Source organism: Ambystoma mexicanum, chromosome 1p (assembly GCF_040938575.1).
Source record: "Ambystoma mexicanum isolate Mex_15411 chromosome 1p, UKY_AmexF1_1, whole genome shotgun sequence".
Taxonomy (NCBI): Eukaryota; Metazoa; Chordata; class Amphibia; order Caudata; family Ambystomatidae; genus Ambystoma; species Ambystoma mexicanum.
Window position 1 is genome coordinate 563,634,410 of NC_090921.1, and position 19,749 is coordinate 563,654,158.

At 49.2% G+C, this 19,749-nt stretch overlaps 1 protein-coding gene across 1 annotated transcript in view; it reads left to right on the top strand.

Moving 5' to 3' along the window:
- The window catches only part of SCAMP4 (secretory carrier membrane protein 4), a 406,064-nt gene that overhangs the window by 105,548 nt on the left and 280,767 nt on the right, over positions 1-19,749 (top strand). Inside the window, exon 4 of the mRNA XM_069649502.1 lies at positions 2,866-3,022. Coding sequence (XP_069505603.1) covers positions 2,866-3,022 — 157 coding nt within the window. The remainder of the gene's footprint in view (positions 1-2,865; positions 3,023-19,749) is intronic.

A 19,749-nucleotide genomic window follows, 5' to 3' on the forward strand; every position in this document is an offset into this window, starting at 1 on the left:
TATGCGTAACCTATGTAACATCCTGGTTGAAACAGGGGTGTTTTTCACTAACTACGCAGATGATACGCAGCTCATACTTGAGTAGAGGGCTCCCACAGTGTAGACAGTGCTAAGATCGTAAATGTTGATAGCATAATTAATGAATGGATGCAGGCAAACTGGATGTGTCTCAACGACACTAAAACCGAACTCATGCTGTTTGGGTCCAGCCGCCTGGTGGCTAAACTTGGGGCGGAGTAGGAGTCTTTTCAGATTAAGGACGCTACAATACAAGTATCGACCCAGGTTAAAACCCTTGGCATTATGGTGAACTCCGCCGTCAGCTCTGAAGCACAGGCTAATTACCTGCAAAAAAACACAGCATATTACCTGCGGCTCATGAAGGCCATTAGGCCATTTCTGAACGAATGCAATATGTCCACAATTGCCAGAGCCATTGTGTTATCTAGGCTTCATTACGGCAATGCCCTTCTTATCGGGGCTTCTGTCAAAGATCTAGCAGGATGCCAAGTCATACAGAATTATGCTGTGAGGCTTGTAAAACATCTTAGTAGAAGGGACCCCACCACCATGGCCAGAAAATCTCTTCACTGACTCAGGGTAGAGGAGAGAATAAAGTTCAAATCTCTGACTCGTGCATAAATGTCTTTATAGTAAAGCCCCCAGCTACCTTAAGAATAGCTTGGTACTATATACCCCGCAGAGACGGCTTTGCTCCGAAGGTAAGAGCTTATTGATAGTACCTAAGTATAAGCTCAAGTCTGGTATGGGCAGATCCTTCGTAGTGCTGGCAGCTCAGTTGTGGAACACACTACCAACGACGTTGAGAATGGAAGGCAGTCATCCTAAGTTTAGAAAACTCCTGAAGACCCACATTTTTAGATAATTAAGGAATTTTCTAGCCACCCTGTTAGCCACTGTTTTCCTTCGTACTAGACATAGGAGGACCATCCTTTATTTTAGTTTGTGTGTGTTCTTGTCAAAGCGCCCTGATGCCTGCAGGCTGCCGGCGCAATATAAGATGAAATGCATACATACATACAGAGAAGGGAGCCCTGTCTCCAAATCGGCTATTTCAAAGTGAATAGTGAACTGCATCACATTGTGCTACAATCTTGCTAAGAGAGATCTGCGCCTACAGCACACTACTTGGGGCACATGGGCTAACGTAGCATTAATTGCAAATGTTCCTCTCGAGTCAATTTATAAAGCAGCAACATGGAGTTCTGTATACAACTTTACACAACACTGTTGCCTGGATACACATTCTAGGTCTGATTCTCAGGTGGGGCAAACAGTGCTAAGACATCTCTCCGCTACTGTTCCTTTACACACCCCACCGCCATCGATGGGTACTGCTTGCTAGTCTATGCACAGCATGTGATTCTAAGCAGATTAACAAGTATCAGAAGACATGCATTACTTACCGTAATAGCATTTCAGATTATCGTATCTGCTTAGATTCACATGTGCCCACCCTTCCTCCCCTCATAGAGTAGAAGGAACATAGACATATTAAACCTACTCTCTCTGTACTCACTCACGCTGGCCATAAGGCTCTCTCCCGGCAGAAAAAACACAATTGGAAGGACCTCGAAGCGTGAGGGAGTTTGGGTACACTGCACGTCATGTTAGGGATAGTGTTGCAGTCATGCCCATGTCGACGTCCGCTTTCGATCCTCGAAAGAAAGCTGTAATACTCTGCGATTACCACTAGATGTCGGACTTTATGCACAGTATGTGAATCTAAGCAGATGCAATCATCAGAAATGCTATTACGGTAAGTAATGCATGTCACATACGGTGTCAATGCAAATAAAGTAGGCCCACCCGGATATGTCCGGTCTCTACTCCATGCTTTATTTAACTAACTTCTTCCCCTTTCCCGCATTACTCCCCCCCCCCCCCCCGCCCCCCTTGGGTCCTAACCTAACTTCCACAAATAACGATGTGGATGGAACTTGGAACCTAAACATGACAGCAGGGAAATCCCTCAGAACATTTAGGGATAGAGAGTGCTTCTTCTAAACATTTCTGTGTTAAAAAGTCTTTGCCCAAAAATTGAAGTTGCTAGAGTCCCTGTAGAACCATGAAGAAATACAGAAGTTCAAAAAGATTGCTCTGAAAGTTAACACCCCCGTATGCCCTCAATGATACGTGAACTGATTTGTACACTACTGTAATGTATGCTTGCCATGCTTCACAAAGCTTTTTGAGCAAACGAGCCCCTCCCGGCCCCCTGTGTTTTTTGGGTTCTGTCCCTGTGTGTTAATTTAAGCCCCACACGAAGCACCAAATCTGTACATGTAGATCTCCTACTTCCTCTTCTTGACCCCCATCTTTCAGAACGGAGGACTTTTTGACCTATAACGCATTCAAATGCTGTCTGTCGTTCATTTTTGGTCTCTTGTGAAAATAAATAGTTTATGTATATAACTGAGAAACGGGCAGTCTGCTTGTCATTTGCTCCACAACCCACTCTGAACCCCTGCTTAAGCCACGCTGCCGTTCACTTCAATGGAATCCTTGGTCCCCCTCCCTTCCTTTGTCTTCCAATTTTTCACTTCTCATTCTCTCCTCCTCTAAAGCACATTCCCCTTTCCCTGGATTCTTAAACCTTTCCTATAACCCTACTCTGCCTTGGTAGTTTAAGCAGGTGTGCATTACACACTGCTTTCTCCATGAGATGGGTTGTACTTGCCACCTTTCTACCTGGACATGTTGGCTTTTTATGCTCTTATGAAATGCTTTTTTTAATCCGTAATCATGCCTGGTGTTCAGAACATTGATTTGCGGATTAACATGTTTTTCCTCTTTTTTTCCTGTGCTGCATTCTATTCACTCACTGCATTTCCGCTTCTGCAGTTTACTGTATCACTCTGGCAGTGAACCTGATCGCTTGCTTGGCTTGGTGGATCGGTGGAGGCAGTGGTGTCAACTTTGGCTTGGCTTTCCTCTGGTTGGTCGCTTTTAGTCCGTGCAGCTATGTGTGCTGGTTCCGGCCCCTTTACAAAGCTTTCCGGTAAGTGGAACATGTGTTTCTTATTTTATATAAGTTTCAGTTGTAATGATAAAATACATTTCGTACAACGGTTTTGTAGAGATTGGGTTAGTGACAAAAAGAAGACTATTGTGTGTAAGCAGGCTTTAGGGAACAAGCTGCTAGTAGTAAATGGAGAGTTGCAGATGGCTGGATGTAGACCTGCTTTAGGGGACACTTCTGGATGGAGGGGGTGAAAGAGGTTCATGCAGTCGATAAACGGAGAAACGGTGTGCAAGTTGCACAAAGAGGAATAGAAAGGCTGCCCGTCGCAAGTAGTGATGGGAAGGTCCGGGTAAGGCTGCTGGGTTAATGCTGCTTTGAACTGAAAACACAGTGGAGTAGTATTGGGAAAGATGGCCAGCTGCTGGTGGTGTAGGAAGGGATTGTAGGAGACCTGAGATTGTAAAATATGTAGGTAAGGTGTTGGGAGAAAACGCTGGGTAAATTGTAGTGAAGAGTTTGTTTGTTTGTTTATTTATTTGGTAATGCGCTCCGAGCCCGTGGGCATCTGGGCGCAGCAATACAAGAGGACTCGAAACTTAGTTACAATGCCTGACACAGGCTATTACAGAAAAACAATGGTTGCTTACAATGGGTGATACAGATACAGTACATATAGAATAACATAGGTTAAGCGCGTAAGAGTAACACCTTAACAGGTTGTAGCATTTCCGCTAGGATGAGGATCGTAGCATGTGGTTGTTGTGCAGCCATTTGAGGGCGTAAGATCTGAATCTTGTGTAGGGTAGAGGGCGTCTCAAGTCGGATGGGAGTGTGTTCCATGATTGTGCAGCTCTAACTGGGAAGCTCGCACCGCCCGCTGTGGTAAGTTTGAATCTAGGGACTTCCAGTAGGAAGGTGTTGGCAGATCTCGTCAGTCGGTTGGAGGGTCTCCAGTTGATTCTTTTCGCAAGGTAGGGGGGTGCTTGATTGTTGAGGCATTTAGAAGTGAGGGAAATAGTTTTAAGGAGGATTCTGTCCTTTATCTTTAGCCAGTGGGCTTCTGTCCGGTGTTTGGAGATATGCTCTCTGCGTGGGATGTTCAGAGCTGCTCTGAGAGCGTTATTTTGTAGTCTCCGGAGTTTGTCAGTGACCGACTTGTTTGCGCCTGAGTATAAGGCGTTGCAATAGTCGAGTCTGGACATGACAAGGGCATTGGCCAGGGTGAGGCAGCTGGCACTGGACAGGAAGGGTCTGGCGGCGCGGATCAGTTTACACGTGTAGGTGGTTGAGGAGGCGAGGGAGTTCACTTGCTTTTTGAGGGTAAGAGCTGAGTCAAGGTAAAAACCTAAAGTTTTAACCTCGCGCATAACCTTAATAGTATTGTTATCGATGTTAAATGAGGCATAGTCCGGGGTGAGATTGGATAAGTTGTGGTCTGAACCGAGGAGCAGGATTTCAGTTTTATCGTCGTTCAGGCAGAGGCCATGAGTGGCCATCCATGCTTGAATGAGGATGTAAATTTTATTCACCAAAGCCAAGTCCGCTTCATAGTTGCCCGAAAGAGGTATAAGGATCTGGGTGTCATCTGCGTAGTTAGTGTAGGTGACGCCCAGTCTGTCCAACTTGTCGAACAATGGCTTGGTGAAGATGTTGTACATAGTGGGTGAGACACAGGAGCCCTGTGGGACTCCACATGTGATTTGGATGGGATCGGCACAAGTGGAGGGGGAGAATACTCTCATGGTCCGGTTGGCTAGAAAGGATTGGACCCAAGCTATAGCATCTCTTGTGAAGTTGGCAGCCAGCTTGAGGTGGTTGCATAAGACTGCATGATCCACCAAATCAAAAGCTGCAGACAAGTCCAGTAAAAGTAGCAGCGCTGTTTTCCCATTATCCTTAAATTCCTCCATTTTAGTTTTAAGATCTATCAAGGCTGTTTCAGTGCCATGGAGTGGGCGGAAGCCCGATTGGCGCAAGCCTAGTAGATGATTAGCTTCTAGGTATTCTTGAATTTGGAGATAGGCTACTTTGTCGATAATTTTTAGTAAGAAGGGTACTGTGGTAATTGGCCTATAGTTAGTCGGGATAGATGGATCGAGGGTTTGTTTTTTGAGAAGGGGGAGGACCCAGGATTCTTTTAAGTTGGATGGCACTGTGTTGGATTTGAAGGATGAGTTGATAAGCTTAGAGATGAAGGGGGCTAAGTCTCTGGCAGCGTCCTTTATTATTTGCGCTGGGCAGCTGTCGCCCTTACAGTTGGAGGGCTTAAGTGAGAGGATAGCCTTTTCAGTGTCGATGATGGAGATGGGTTTAAAGCTAAAAGGGGGGATGGGGATAGGTTCAGTTGCTAGGGGCACTTGTTGATCAGTAGGGGAGAGGGTGTCTTTTTTGTTCATTATTTTCAGTTGGAGGGTGGAGATTTTGTTAGATAAGGCATTCTGTATATTAGTGCACCATATCTTGTCCTTAGGGACCGTATCAGTAAGTTGGATAGGGGATTCCATTTCCCAGAGGATGGCAAAAAGTTCCTTGGTATTCGATTTGGCATTGGTAATTCTGTCACTGAATACGTTTTTTTTAGTGTTGATAATTTCTGACTTGTAGTGTTTTGTAAATTGGGTTAGCTTAGTTTTGTTGTCATTGGTGGGCGAATTACGCCAGATAGTTTGGAGTTTTCGTTTCTGCTTTCTAAGGTCCTTCAGCTGGGGGGTGAACCAGGCATTGAGGTGGGTTTCTTGCTTGGCTTTGTGGAGTTTTGCAGGTGCAATGGTGTCTAATGCGTGAGACATGGCTTTGTTGAAGGTGTCTACTAGTATGTCTGGGTCAGTGTTGTCCTTCAGACCGTTGATAGTGGGCAAGAGGAGGGGGATGAGTTTTTCTGTAGTAATGTCTTTTTTACTTCTGGTAAGGAGTGGTGGTATCATTTTGATGGTTTTAGGGCTGGGGAGGTCAAGTGTGGCAGTGAAGTTTATTAGAGAGTGGTCAGTCCATAGTTGAGGGGTAATGGCAGTGATGACTATGTTGCAGTTGCGTTCTGATACCCAGTCAAGGATTCTGCCTTTAGCATGTGTGGGGGAGAGAACTTTTTGGGTGAGGCCTTGGTCATTTAGGATAGCTGTTATAGAGAGGGCGTTTTTATTGTCTGGCTCATTGAAGCCGATGTTAAAGTCGCCCAGCAGCAGCGTTTGCGAGTGACTTTGGGTATTGTTCGCTATGAGGGTGGTAAGGTCATCTTGAAAGTTTCCCAGGGGACCTGGGGGCCTGTAGATCAAGTGAATGGTTAGCGTGCGGTTGTTGGAAAGTTGCATTTTTGCTGAGATAACTTCACAGAAAGCACAGGGTGGTGAGGTGGTGAGTCTGATAGGCAAGGTGGTTTTCGCGATGATTGCTAGGCCACCGCCTTTAGCATTAGGCCTGTCTACTCTATGGATCTGGTAGTTGTCAGGTATGGCTAACATCAGTGACGGTCCTGCTGCCTCATGGAGCCAGGTTTCTGTTACGGCAAGGAAGTCAATACTACTGTTGTTTAGTATGTCAGCAATTTCAATTGCATGGGCTACCATGGATCTGGCATTGATAAGGGCTCCAGTAAGTGATAAGGTGTTCTTGGGAATAGGGTGACTTACAAGTATGTCTGTATGTTTATTTGGGCTCCGGCGTTTCGTTTGGTGGAGGTGAGTAGGAGTTAGGGTTGGAGTTAAAGGTGACGTAGTTAGAGTTTGCTTATCCATGTGTGTCTGTATAGATGGGAATCTAGCAGTATTGTTGGTACTATTTCTTTTAGGTTCGTATATGCAAGGTAACCTTGCCCTGAGTCTCAGGTTTCTGTCTGTGGGGGGACGAGTGCTAAAGGTAGCAAAGGTCATGATTGTAACTAGGAGGGTCAGGGAGGTCAAGTTTCTGCACATGGTAGTTGGTGTGGTTCCCTTGTTTCGCTAAGATGTCTGGCTAGGGTGACGCAATGTGTAGTGCAGATGGCTAGTTGAGGCCAGGGCTGCGCCTAGTGTTAAAGGGCATGATGAAAAGGGCCACAACACAATCAAGGTTGTCCGTTAGCGACTATGAGGCACAACACAGTTAAAGTGGTCCGTTAGCGACCATAAGGCACAACACAGTAAAAGTGGTCCATTAGCGACCATAAGGCACAACACAGTTAAAGTGGTCCATTAGCGACCATAAGGCACAACACAGTAAGGTGAGCCATAAACATCTAGGTATAAGTAGTACCAAGAATACTAGGGTCTAAGTATGAGGATACAGCTATGGCAGTTATCGTGGGTACGGGTCTAGATCAGATCATGCAAGCATGAATCGGTGCATTAACAATGCAATGGGACACAAGTTAAATGCATAAATCGGGGGTACCTAGATTCGATTTTAGCAGGATGAGCTTAAAGTTCAGTGGGCCACAAGATCAAAATGCATGAGCAAAGAGAAAAAGAAGAAAAGAGCACAACAATGTAAAATGCCAGAGGGTGAATGGGCATAATAAGCGTAGTAAAGATATTCATCAGGGTATGGTGGCGCAATGTTATGGCAGTTTAGGCAACCTGGACGTCCCGTGCAGTGACTGCAGCGCATGACATGTGCTAGAGCGGCAGTGTGGAAGCCGTTTGGGAGGATAGAGCAGGTAATATAGCTTAAGGCAGATATAAGTTACTCACTGCCTCAAACGGGCAGGGGGTATGGCCCTGGGCTCTGGCCAGCTCGGGACAGTCTCTGGACAGTTGTTGGCCTTGCCCTCAGGGCCTTTCCAGGAAGGGCCGGCTCACGCCTGCCGGCTTCCCATAGGCTGTAGTAAATGAGGCTACAACCAATCAGCAAGAGGCTATCCTCTGCTGTGTTGGTAACACAGGCACATCAGGCCTGCAACACGGGCGGCCATCTTGGAATAAGAGACACCTCGTGTGTCGTAATGGCGAAGTAAAAAAGAAACAGCTTGCATGTGGGCAGCACGGATGTGTGCAAGACAGATGCCTAATAGGCCGTACTCACAGTTGCTGGGATTATTGTCGCCGGCTACCGTGCGGAATGCGCTAAGAATAGCCAAATTGGTGCACGCGATTCGTTTTGCGTGGGAAGGGTCAGCAAACCTCCAGATGAGGTCCGCTTCATCGGAGGATGGTGATCAGCTGCTCCTGCAGCGATCCGGAGCTCCTGCTCCAACTCTGGCTGGGCTACGAGAGGCTTCGAGTGCTCTCAAGGGGCCACTGGAAGCAAGTTGTGTAAAGATGGGATAATAAAATGTTTCCTTTTTGTGTAACCGGTAGTTTTGGGATCTTTTAGGAGACATTGCTGTGTGCCACCAGTGTGGGGAGGTACTAGGAGAGACCACTTGGTGCACAAGGGTTGTCTGTACCGATTATGACAGGGCATGAAATGTGGTGCCCTGGTTATTAGACGGTACCTGGGCATGTCTTCTTTGCTGCATGCAAGAGATAGGATGTCACAGTATCCTGCTCCTGCAGGGCCTGCTGCACCACAAAAGGCTTCATGCTTAATCAAGATTGTGCCCTGCAGATGAACCCCAGTGTTGCCCTTGCTATTGTTACATCAAGGCAGGGTCCTCCTATAACAGATTCTGGAGAATCATCTTTCCCCTGGCTTTAACCCAGTGATTTACAACACCACTTGAGTTTCTGTGGAGAACAAACGTAACTCTCAGAAAGAAGCCTGTCCTCTGAAGTAGCCAAGTGGAGGGGGTGCAAGGAGGAGGGGTGCGCTGATTGAATGTGTGGTGGGGGGGTCTTCTGTGGCACTTATTTTAATCTTTCTTCAATGTAGCAATTGTTTAACAAAATGCATGCAACAAGTACATGATGAAATGCTGTAACCAGAACTGCCCATTAGCAGGAGGGGGGCATATGTCTTGCATATTATTTTGTGGCTGAATATAACTTTAATTTGCTCATATCTAGTGTTTGAATTTTGCAGGCATGTTTATTTCAGCCTTTTTTGTGTTAAATGGGTCTTTGGGAAATGTACAGAACAGTAATGTGCAAGTAATCTAAGGAGATGCACCACCTATTAATAACACCTTTTACTAAAGATCTCCTAATGTGATTATTAAGCACATTTCATTTTTAAATAGTATGCTGAAGGTAAGGATGCCCAGGAATCAAGTACGTTTTATGCAAGTATTTATTTATATAAAAAGGGGCACCCTTCTGTCAAAGCTAGTATGAGCTTGAACAGTCATGCAGCCTTATATACACGCAGGTTTTGAACCTTTAGAGGTTGTAGGTCACCCAGGCAACCTAATAACCTGTTGCTTTTACATTTACCAACAGACTGGCAACCAGCAAAACCAGTACAGCTTTAAATGTAGCAATACCCCTTACATGTTTATGTAATACAGTTAACTGCTCAACAAACACAATTGTGTTGATTAAGAACCTTAACTGCCCCATACATGTTTATTACAGTTGCTTTGAGTGAGATCATACAATGCATTTATAAGAACTGATATTTATAATAATTATGTCTTTATTAATTACCCAGATAAGCACATATATAATATTCCTCCCTTTCTATGCAAGGGATGAACAGTTTATTTTTTCTTTATCATAGGCCACAAGGCAATCCTGCATTTTGTGCGTCCATCGTTTAATACTGCAGCATCATTTAACACTTTATCCACTCTTAGTGGTCCATGAAACCTGCTTTTGCCTTTAAAGCTCTGCATGGTCTGTGTACCCAGACCTGGTCTCCCTTTTCTACTCTTGTAAGCCTGGCATTACATTTGTAATCATGTTTCTGATGTTTGTTAATCTGCTTAGAATCACATGCTGTACATAGGTCCGACATCCAGTGGTCACTGCGGAGTATTGCATTTTGTTTTTCGTAGTCGAAAAGGGGACGTCGACAAGGCGTGTCTGTAACACTATCCCTATAGTGACGTGCGTTGTACCCACAATCCCTCACGCGTCGAGGTCCCTCAGATTGTTTTTTTCCGCCCAGCTTATGGTCGCCTTACGCGGAGCTCCTAGAGAGACATTGCAAAACAATTACTACGGACCTCGGTCCTTAATATATACTTATTGTAAAGATCCCTCCCCTCGACGTTAGCTGTGAAGCTGTTTCTCCGCCGTGCAAGTTTTCGACGGAGGGGAAGAGACGGAGGAGATCCCTCGGCGCTGCCGAACACGTGGCCAGGCCTCGCCGGCCAACATACAGTAGGGAGAGTGGGGGTTCGAACTTTTATCTTCTCGTCGAGAATGTCTTTCTTTCTCCCCTATCTTTCCCTTGGGGTGGTTATCACCAGTTTTTATTGCCTCAGCTATGGAGAGGACACCTTTTAAGTTTTGCCCACGCTGTAGGGGCAAATACACTTGGAAGGACAAACACAAGCTCTGTAATCGTTGCTTGCCCCTCGATCATAAAGAGGACAGCTGCGCGGCCTGTAAGCTCTTGAAACCAAGAACACTTAAAGAACGGAAAGTTAAGAGGTGGGCGGACTACGCTATGTCGAAGTCAGTTTCCTCACCCGCTGCCGCTGTTACAGAAAGTGACGAGGAGGGTGATAACTCGACGTCCGTTACGGAAGTCATTAACCCCCAGAAGGAGCGCTCGCGCTCCTCGACGTCCGTCCCTAGCCCCGACGGGCTCGGCTCACGCCCTGCTTATGGGGATGAACACCCCGGCGACAAGGACGCACACAGACCCCATAGGCCTAAGCACACAACCCACGGCTCTTCTTCGTCGAGGACGAAGGATCCACCAGCGCCGAAGGGGACGCAGGGCACTCCGGCGTCGACCTCAGACCGCAAGAGTCTCAAGCCCCACCCGCAAACGCAGCCGCGACCAGCGATTGGGCTTTCATCTAACACGGGCGCTACCTCAAAAACATCCGACGTAACGCTCCATAGAGCGGCCGTCGAAAAACAACGCGCAGCGTAGGCAACGCCGACTCCAGAACCCTCGACTGACGAACTCGTCGTCGAGAGTCTGGCGAGAATTGTTTCCGAGGATAAACGTAAGCGGACGACGAAACAGACGTCGAATACCGCACCCAAGGAAATAGAAACACCGAAAAAGCACAAGAGTAGCCAGGAACTGCCCCATTCATCTAAAGGCACTTCTGAACTACCGGAGGGCTTTTCTGAGGGCGACGGAAACCTTTCGTCGACGTTGTGGGAGCGTTCGAAGCGTTTTGAAGGTGATAACACTGATTTCCCCCCTCTAGACTATTCAGGGGTTCCCCATGAGACCATGGAAAGACTCCATTCTTGTATGGAAAAGATGGAGAGGTTTTTGGGTAGCCAAAACCCACCACACCCAAAAGACCAAGAGAATGGACCCAGGATGACCCTAGGGTCAAGATTCCTAGGCTGTTTCCCCCTTCTACAGATGCATATGACCTCACTGAAGAGGAGCAATACCTCCAGGAAGATGAGGAGTGTTTAGGTGGAGAGGAAGAACATGAGGAGGAGAGGTTTGAGGAAGACCCTTACACTAGCGCAGGAGCTTTTGAGGAAGATACAGCTACCTCACAGCCCTGGCACTCCCCATCAGTGCAGCCTGGGCAATCCCCATCAGTGCACTCAGACCCTGATGTCTTTCACCCTTCTCCTCCCAAGGACTCACCTATTGGAAACACCTCCCCCATAGATGACCAGCCTTCACTTAATGCACTATTGCGCAAGGCAGCAGCGCATTTTGAAATAGACACAGGGGAGACTCTTCCGGACATAGACTTTGTAGAAAAAGTTATTAAAGAAAAAGCCCCAGTCAGTCAGTCAGTCCATTCAGCTCCTGGCTTCTGTAAGGAGAAGAATAACTCCTTCCCTTTCCAATCCGGCCTTAGTCAGAGGGGTCAACCCTCGGATAGAAAAGCTCTTCAGCCCTTCGTCTTCTGACCCTTTGTACATCCGGGGACATTCTATTCCGGACTCTCTGGTAGTTACTAACGCAAGAAAGAGAGCGGGGGTACCACTATCTACTAGTGAGGCACCACCTGACAAAGAGGGCAAGAAGCTCTATGCACTTGGGAAGAGAATCACGACCTCCGCCGCCTTCTCAACTAGGATTGCGAATAACAATTCCCTATTAGCTAGCTACGCAGATGCACAGTGGAGCAAGCTGCGCAGCGAAGCAGAGGACGCACCAGAACCCCTGCGTTCACGCCTGTTGGCTACTATATCAGAGGGAACTCTTGTAAACCAGGGCATCGTAAAGAACTCCTTGGATGCCGCAGAGACAGCTGGACGTTCCCTGGTTCAGGGAATACTTCTCAAACGCCATGTCTGGCTGCGCAATTCGGGATTTAAGCCAGAAACCCAGGCTTCCCTAATAAATAAGCCCATAGAGCAAACACATCTGTTTGGAAAAGCAGTTGATGAGGCCCTAGAACATGCGAAGAAGGAGTTTGATACCATCAAGACTCTTGACCAAATTTCTAGGCCACCTAACAGACGCAGCTATGGCAATAGACGCTCCTTTCGTGGCCAACGCCAGCAGCAAAGCCATCAACAATTTTACTCTGCTACCAACTGGCCCTCTAACCAAAGCACCCAGTTCAATCAAAGAGGCCAACGTCGTGGCAAAGGAAGAGGGCGCGGCTCCAGTCCAAAAGGCCCCACGCCCAATACCAACAAATGACCCAAAGATTCGGGTCCCCTCCCATGCATCACCGGTCGGGGGCCGGCTAACATCGTTCCTTTCAGCATGGGAGGGAATAACGTCAGACCGCTGGGTATTATCCACCATAGCCCACGGATACTGCATCAAATTCAACGGTTCCCCAAAATACAGACCCCCACGGAACCGGCGCATGACACCGGAACACCTCACTATTCTTCTTCAAGAAGTAGAAGAGCTACTGAAAAAAGAAGCTATAGAGGCTGTCCCCCCTATCGCAGGTAACAGAAGATATTTATTCAGTGTACTTCCTTGTACCCAAAAAGGATTTAACCATGCGCCCTGTATTAGATCTGGGTCCAGCGAACAATTTTGTCAAACACCAAAAGTTTCGTATGGTAACCTTGCAGGATGTAATCCCACTGTTATCACAGGGGGATTACATGACAACACTAGACATGAAAGATGCATACTTTCATATTTTAATGTTGCCAGCGCACAGAAAATACCTCAGGTTCAAGATAGAGAACAAACACTACCAGTTCAGAGTACTACCCTTCGGGATAGCATCTGCACCAAGGGTATTCACGAAAGTACTGGCAGTGGCAGCGGCCCACCTGTGCAGATTATCCATCCCGGTTTACCCGTACCTCGACGACTGGCTCATAACGGGATTCTTACGAAACATGCTTCTCCAATACCCAAAGGACCGTAGACCTTTTGTCCCAACTGGGCTTCTCCATCAACGAAAAGAAGTCCAGCTTAGACCCCAGCCAAATCAAACAATTCCTAGGGCTCTAATTCGAACAAAGGACGGCCTCGTCTTCCCCTCCAACGAGAGGGTCCAAAACATGCTGTTTCCGATCCCCCATTATGTGGCAGGTCGAGAGGTTACGGTACGCAAAGCAATGCGTTTGCTAGGGATGATGGCGTCATGTATTTATTTGGTACCTCGCGCGCGCCTGCGCATGAGCCCAATGCAAGAGTGGCTCTACAGCCAGTGGTGTCAGGCCAGCGGACAATGGGACGATCTAGTGGTGGTCTCGCAGGCCTTGGTTCTCTCGCTACGGTGGTGGACAAAGGAAAACCTGTTATTAGGGAAAACTTTTGCCACACCCGCAGTGGAAGCCACTCTAACCACAGACGCATCCCTTACAGGATGGGGGGCTCACCTATCCCATCAGACTGCTCACGGAGTGTGGACTCCGAGCTTAGCATCCAAACATATAAACCTGCTGGAACTATTAGCAGTGTTCAAAGCACTGAAAGCCTTTCAGGAACACTTACAAGAAAAGACAGTGATGGTCCTCACAGACAGCACCACAGCCATGTACTATCTCAACAAGCAAGGGGGCACTCACTCTCCAGGACTGTCCAAGCTGTCCCAGAATATATGGAAGTGGGCTCTCAAACACAACATGTTCCTACTATCACAACATGTACCAGGGGAACTCAATCTGCTAGCAGACAAACTCAGCAGAGACTTCCCCCTACCCAAAGAGTACGAATGGCAATTGCAAGAAGACATCGTCTTAAACGTCTTCACGCAATGGGGTTTTCCCGGAAATAGACCTGTTCGCAACCCTGGAGAACTCACAATGCCAAAGTTACGCCTCCAGGTACCCCCAGAACCAGTCCAAGGGGAACGGTCTGTTGATTCAATGGTCAGGGAAATTTGTTTACGCCTTTCCCCCCGACTCCCCTCCTCAACAAGGTGGTGCACAAGATGCACCAAGAGCAGGTGACCATGATACTAGTGGCCCCAATGTGGGCCCGGCAGCCATGGTTCGCTCACTTGATGGAGATGTCCCTATCTCCCCCAATGAAACTTCCTTGCCCGTACAACATGCTGTCACAAGACAAGGGCAGGACACTGCATCCATGCCCTCAGACCATGAATTTAGCAGCCTGGCTCCTGAGATCATAGAATTTGGACATTTACATCTCCCTCAGAGATGTATGGACATCCTCAGGGAAGCCAGAAAACCTAATACTCGCCACTGCTATTCTAGCAAGTGGAAAAGATTTGTCATCTGGTGTAGAAGTAAGAACATCAACCCGGTTGACTGCTCTGCCACTAACATTATTCTGTACTTGACCCATTTACTGGATTCAGGTCTAGTGTTTAATTCCATTAAAGTCCACCTAGCGGCACTTTCTGCATACACCACTTCCCAACTTAAAGTGTCGTGGTGGAAGATACCAGTTATAAAGGCCTTCATGGAAGGGGTAAAGAGAATACACCCCCCAATAGCTAGCCCAGCTCCCGGATGGGACTTAAACGTGGTACTTTCTAGACTCATGGGCACTCCTTTCGAACCCATGCACAAGGCAACTCTTAAATACCTCACTCTTAAGACTGCTTTCCTAATAGCTATCACCTCCATTAGGAGAGTAAGTGAACTACAGGCTCTTTCTGTATTAGACCCCTTCGTATCAGTTCACAAGGATAAGGTGGTTCTTAAACACACCCAAGGTTTGCACCAAAATTCATATCTAAATTTCATGTAAACCAATCTATAGAACTACCAACGTTCTTCCAAAACCCTTCCAACTTGGGAGAAAAAAGTCTGCATACACTAGATGTACGCAGAGCTGTCATGTTCTACATGGAAAGAACCAGATCACTGAGAAAGACTAATCAGTTCTTTGTCTCGGTGGCAGCAGGAAGAGAAGGAGATGCAGTCTCTAAGTCCACTATATCTAGATGGATTGTACAATGCATCACTCTCTGTTACACTCTTGCTAAGAGAGAACTACCCTTCAAGCCAAGAGCACATTCCACTCGAGGCACTGGGGCATCCATAGCATTCATTGCAAATGTTCCCCTTGAGTCCATCTGCAAAGCAGCTACCTGGAGTTCTGTGCACACCTTTACAAAACACTACCGTCTAGATGCACACTCAAGATCTGACTCCCAGGTGGGACAGGCAGTATTAAGACATCTTTTCTCTACTGTTCCTTCTCATAACCCACCGCCAACTCCGGGTACTGCTCGCTAGTCTATGCACAGCATGTGATTCTAAGCAGATTAACAAACATCAGAAGACAATGCATTACTTACCGTAAAAGCATTTCGAGGGGATTGGGTCCTCCGACGTATTCCATATCTATGACATGTAATCACCACAGCTGTGCTGCTTCGGAAACTTTTTTCTGCGTCCTGCGTCGATGATGTCGATGCGCCGTCGTCGAGGGCCTCCTCCGACGTCCGACGTCATCCGATGTGATAAGTAGGACGCACGACGCCCGTAGCCTCAGTTCCGTTTTTTCCGCGAACGTGTTGCTTTGTGATTCTCGGTTCACGCCTCGACTCTTTGGAGTTCTGTTCTTCTCGGTTCTTCGAACCTGTTCGTTTTGTGTAAATCCTTTGACGATGTCTTCTACTTCGTCTTCGACCCCGCGTTCGGGTTTTAAGAAGTGCGGGGAGTGTGGGTCCAAGATGTCGGTGACGGACTCGCACGACGCCTGCCTCTGGTGCCTCGGGGAGGCCCACGACACGGATGACTGTATCGACTGCCAGTCGCTCACGTCCAAAGCCTTACGAGAACGTAAGAAGAAATTGTCGGTAGGTCGGGTGTCCAAGCCCAGGAAGTCGAAGTCTGCGGGGCTTTCGACGGATGATTCGAGGGGTGACACTCCGCGTCATCGTCGGAAGTCTCGTGGGTCTCCTTCTAGGAGTAGGTCTCGCCACTCCTCAGCCTCTTCGAGGCGTTCTCGGAAGCGCCGACACCGGTCGTCTTCCAGGTCCTCCTCGGAGGACTCTGCCCGGCACGTCGCTTACCCCACCATCCGTGCGACGCCGGAGGAATGGGCTTCCTTCGGGAAGAAAATGCTAGCGATTCTTGAGTCGCAGGGTACTACGCCGTCCGCGCCCCCGAGTGGGGTCGGTCGTGTGAGGTCGAGAGACACCGCTCGCATGAGTGGTCTGCTAGAGTCACGGGAGAGGTCCCGTCCGGACAAGGAGACTCGTTCTCGCCGTACCCGTTCCAGGTCCCGGTCCTCGACGCGTTCGAGACCGTGTGCACCTGTGAAGTCTTCGAGGAAGACATCGACGTCTGAGGCGTCAAGGGCGTCGACAGGCTTTCTCGAGGCTCCGGCCTCGAGGAAGTCGTCGAGGCCGTCGACGCTCGGGTCGTCGAGGGACACGCTCGGGGCTCCGGCCTCGAGGGCTGTGTCGATGCCGCCGATGCTGGAGGCGCTGCGTCTGACGTCGACGCCGATTTCCTCGGCGCCGATCCTCTCGACGCCGATGCCGGTTCTCTCGACGCCGGCGCCGATTCGCTCGACGCCATCGACGCCTTTCGTGTCGGAGGTACCCCGTGGCACGGGAGAACCCCCTAGGAAGGCTCTGGTTAAGAGCAAGCACTCTCGGGTGCCTTCTTTTCGCCACCTGGACTATATTTCAGAGGCGGATGAGGATTCTGATGGCCTGGTTCCTATTCTGGTTCCAGATGAAATTGTCTCGGGCCATAGTCAGTTTGACGATTTGAGACAGTCCCTGCATGATGCCAGTGGACTGGACACCTCTCCGGAGGTGGAGTTTTGTAGGCCTGAGCCTGGCTCTCATGCCGACTCTTCGTACCGGCGCCTTATGGCTAGGGTTGCTGAGTACTTGGGATGGTCTGCTCCCCCAGGGGAGTTTGTGCAGGATGATCTGACGGACATCCTTGATGTTGGTCCCCCAACTGACCCGGTACTGCCGTTCCATATGGCTTTACAGAGAAGGGTGGCGGCGGCTTGGACTGCTCCGGAGAGTCTCCCGGCGGTGGGCAGATCCTTGTCGCGAAAATACCGTCCAGCCAGTAGCGACCCCTGCTACTTGACCAGGCACCCCACTCCGGAGAGTCTGGTGGTGCAGGCGGCCACCGCCCCGGCAAAGCAGGCGTCGTACCCTACCATCCGTCCTGATAGGGACGACAAACGTTTTGATGGCTGGGCGAAGAAAGTGTTTTCTTCTGGTGGTATGGCGCTTCAGGCGGCCAACTCCATTTGTGCCTTGTCTCGTTTCACACACACTCTGTGGAACTGTGTTGCGTTGGCGGCTGAACATGTTCCCGAAGGGGACGAACGGGATGGTTTCCTTGCTATGGTCCAGGATGGTAAGGATGCCATGTGTGAGTCCGTTCAGTCGGGTTTGGATTTAGCTGAATGCGTCAGTAGGTCCATGGCGGCGAGCACCGTGATACGCAGGTTTGCGTGGTTGCGGAAGTCAGGGTTTGCTCCTGATGTGCAGTCCCGGCTCCTCAACATGCCCTTTGACGGTGAACACCTTTTTGGCAGCAAGGCTGACGAGAGCCTTGAGAGGTTGCAGACCTCAAAAGCTGCAGCGAAGTCGTTGGGCGCTGCAGTTCGCCAACCTCCGCCTTTTCGTCCTAGGGGACAGCAGTGGAGGGGTGGTTCCTTTCGCTATTACTCATCCTTCAGTAAAGCGAGAGGAGCTGGCAGTCAAAGAGGCCATCGCAGGGGTACCAGAGGTGGACGACAGGGTACCCGTGGTGCCAAGGCCGCTCGGGCAGTTGCCTCTTTGCCCTCAGGTAACGCCGCAGCCGCACCCACTCAGTCGTGAGGCCATGTCCCATGGTTCGCCGGTTGGGGGAAGGCTGGCGCAGCATCTTGTAGAGTGGCAAGCCATTACTTCAGATGTGTGGGTTCTGGAGATCGTAAACCACGGCTACTGTCTTCCATTTCGGCACAGGCCTTGTGACAATCCACCGGGGAACCTCTCTTTGCAGAGTCTGGATCGGCTCCGTGCGCAGGAGATTCAAGCCCTGCTGGAGAAAGGCGCCATAGAACTGGTGCCTGTAGCGGAGAGGAACAAGGGATGGTATTCCCCTTATTTTTTGATTTCGAAGAAAGACGGGGGATTGAGACCCATCATGGACTTGCGCGGTTTGAACACACTCCTCAGGAAGGACAAGTTCAAGATGGTTACTCTCTCTCAAGTCCTCCAGGCCCTTCAGCTTCAGGACTGGTTGGTGTCACTCGACCTCAAGGATGCTTATTTCCATGTGCCGATCCATCCCAAACACAGGAAGTACCCGAGGTTCGCGGTTGGCGACTCGCACTTTCAGTTTCGGGTCCTGCCGTTCGGATTGACCTCCGCCCCGAGGGTTTTCACCAAGCTCATGGTGGTGGTGGCAGCGCATCTCAGGAAAGGGGGGATTCACGTCTACCCCTACCTGGACGATTGGTTGATCAGGGGGGGCTCTCCCGAGCAAGTCCTGGATCATCTGTCCGTCACCTGCCGCTCCCTTCACAGGCTGGGCTTCTCCCTCAATTTAAAGAAGTCCCATTTGACGCCAACACAGTGTTTTCCTCCCCAGGTGAGGGCTCACCACATTCAGCAGATGGTGCACAAGTTTCAACATGTCAAGAGTCTCCCAGCGTTCGAGTTCTTCTTGAGGTTGCTCGGCCTCATGGCATCCTTCATTCTTCTGGTGCCAGAGGCCAGGTTGCGGATGAGATCTTTGCAATGGGCTCTCAAGCTCCAGTGATCACAGTCCTCCGGCAGGATGTCGGACCCCCTTCAGGTGCTGCCCTCGGTCACCCAGGACCTTCTGTGGTGGGCCGTTGAAGGCAATCTGATGAGGGGGGGGCTCCGTTTTGGCTACCCTGGCCGGAGGTGACGATCGTGACGGACGCGTCCCTCACGGGATGGGGAGCTCATGCCAACGAGCTGACAGTCGGCGGTCATTGGTCTCCGTCGGAGTCCAGACTCCATATCAATCTGTTGGAGCTGAGGGCCGTCAGGCTTGCCCTGAAGGCTTTTCTGCCGACTGTGCGAGGAAAGAATGTCCTGATTCTGACAGACAACAGTGGCCATGCACTACCTCAACAAAAAGGGGGGCAGGGTCACTTCCTCTGTGCAGGGAGGCAATGCAGCTCTGGTTCTGGGCCATCCAGCAGGAAATTTCTATTTCGGCAGTTCATCTGGTCGCAGGGCCGGTCTTGCAACAGATTGCACCCCAGGCAGGAAGCATCGTTGGTGCCCCCCTCTCCCCCAACCTGTGATCTCAAGGCATGTGTCATGGGCTGAGCAGCGGGAGTGGGGACTATGAGTTAACATAATTGTCAATGCTGGCATCTGCTGAATTTCATGAACCTCAGAAAACAGCAATAAGAGGGTCAAACCCGAACAGGCCCGGTTATGTTAGTCTGCTTTTGCTCTTCATTTTTTGTAA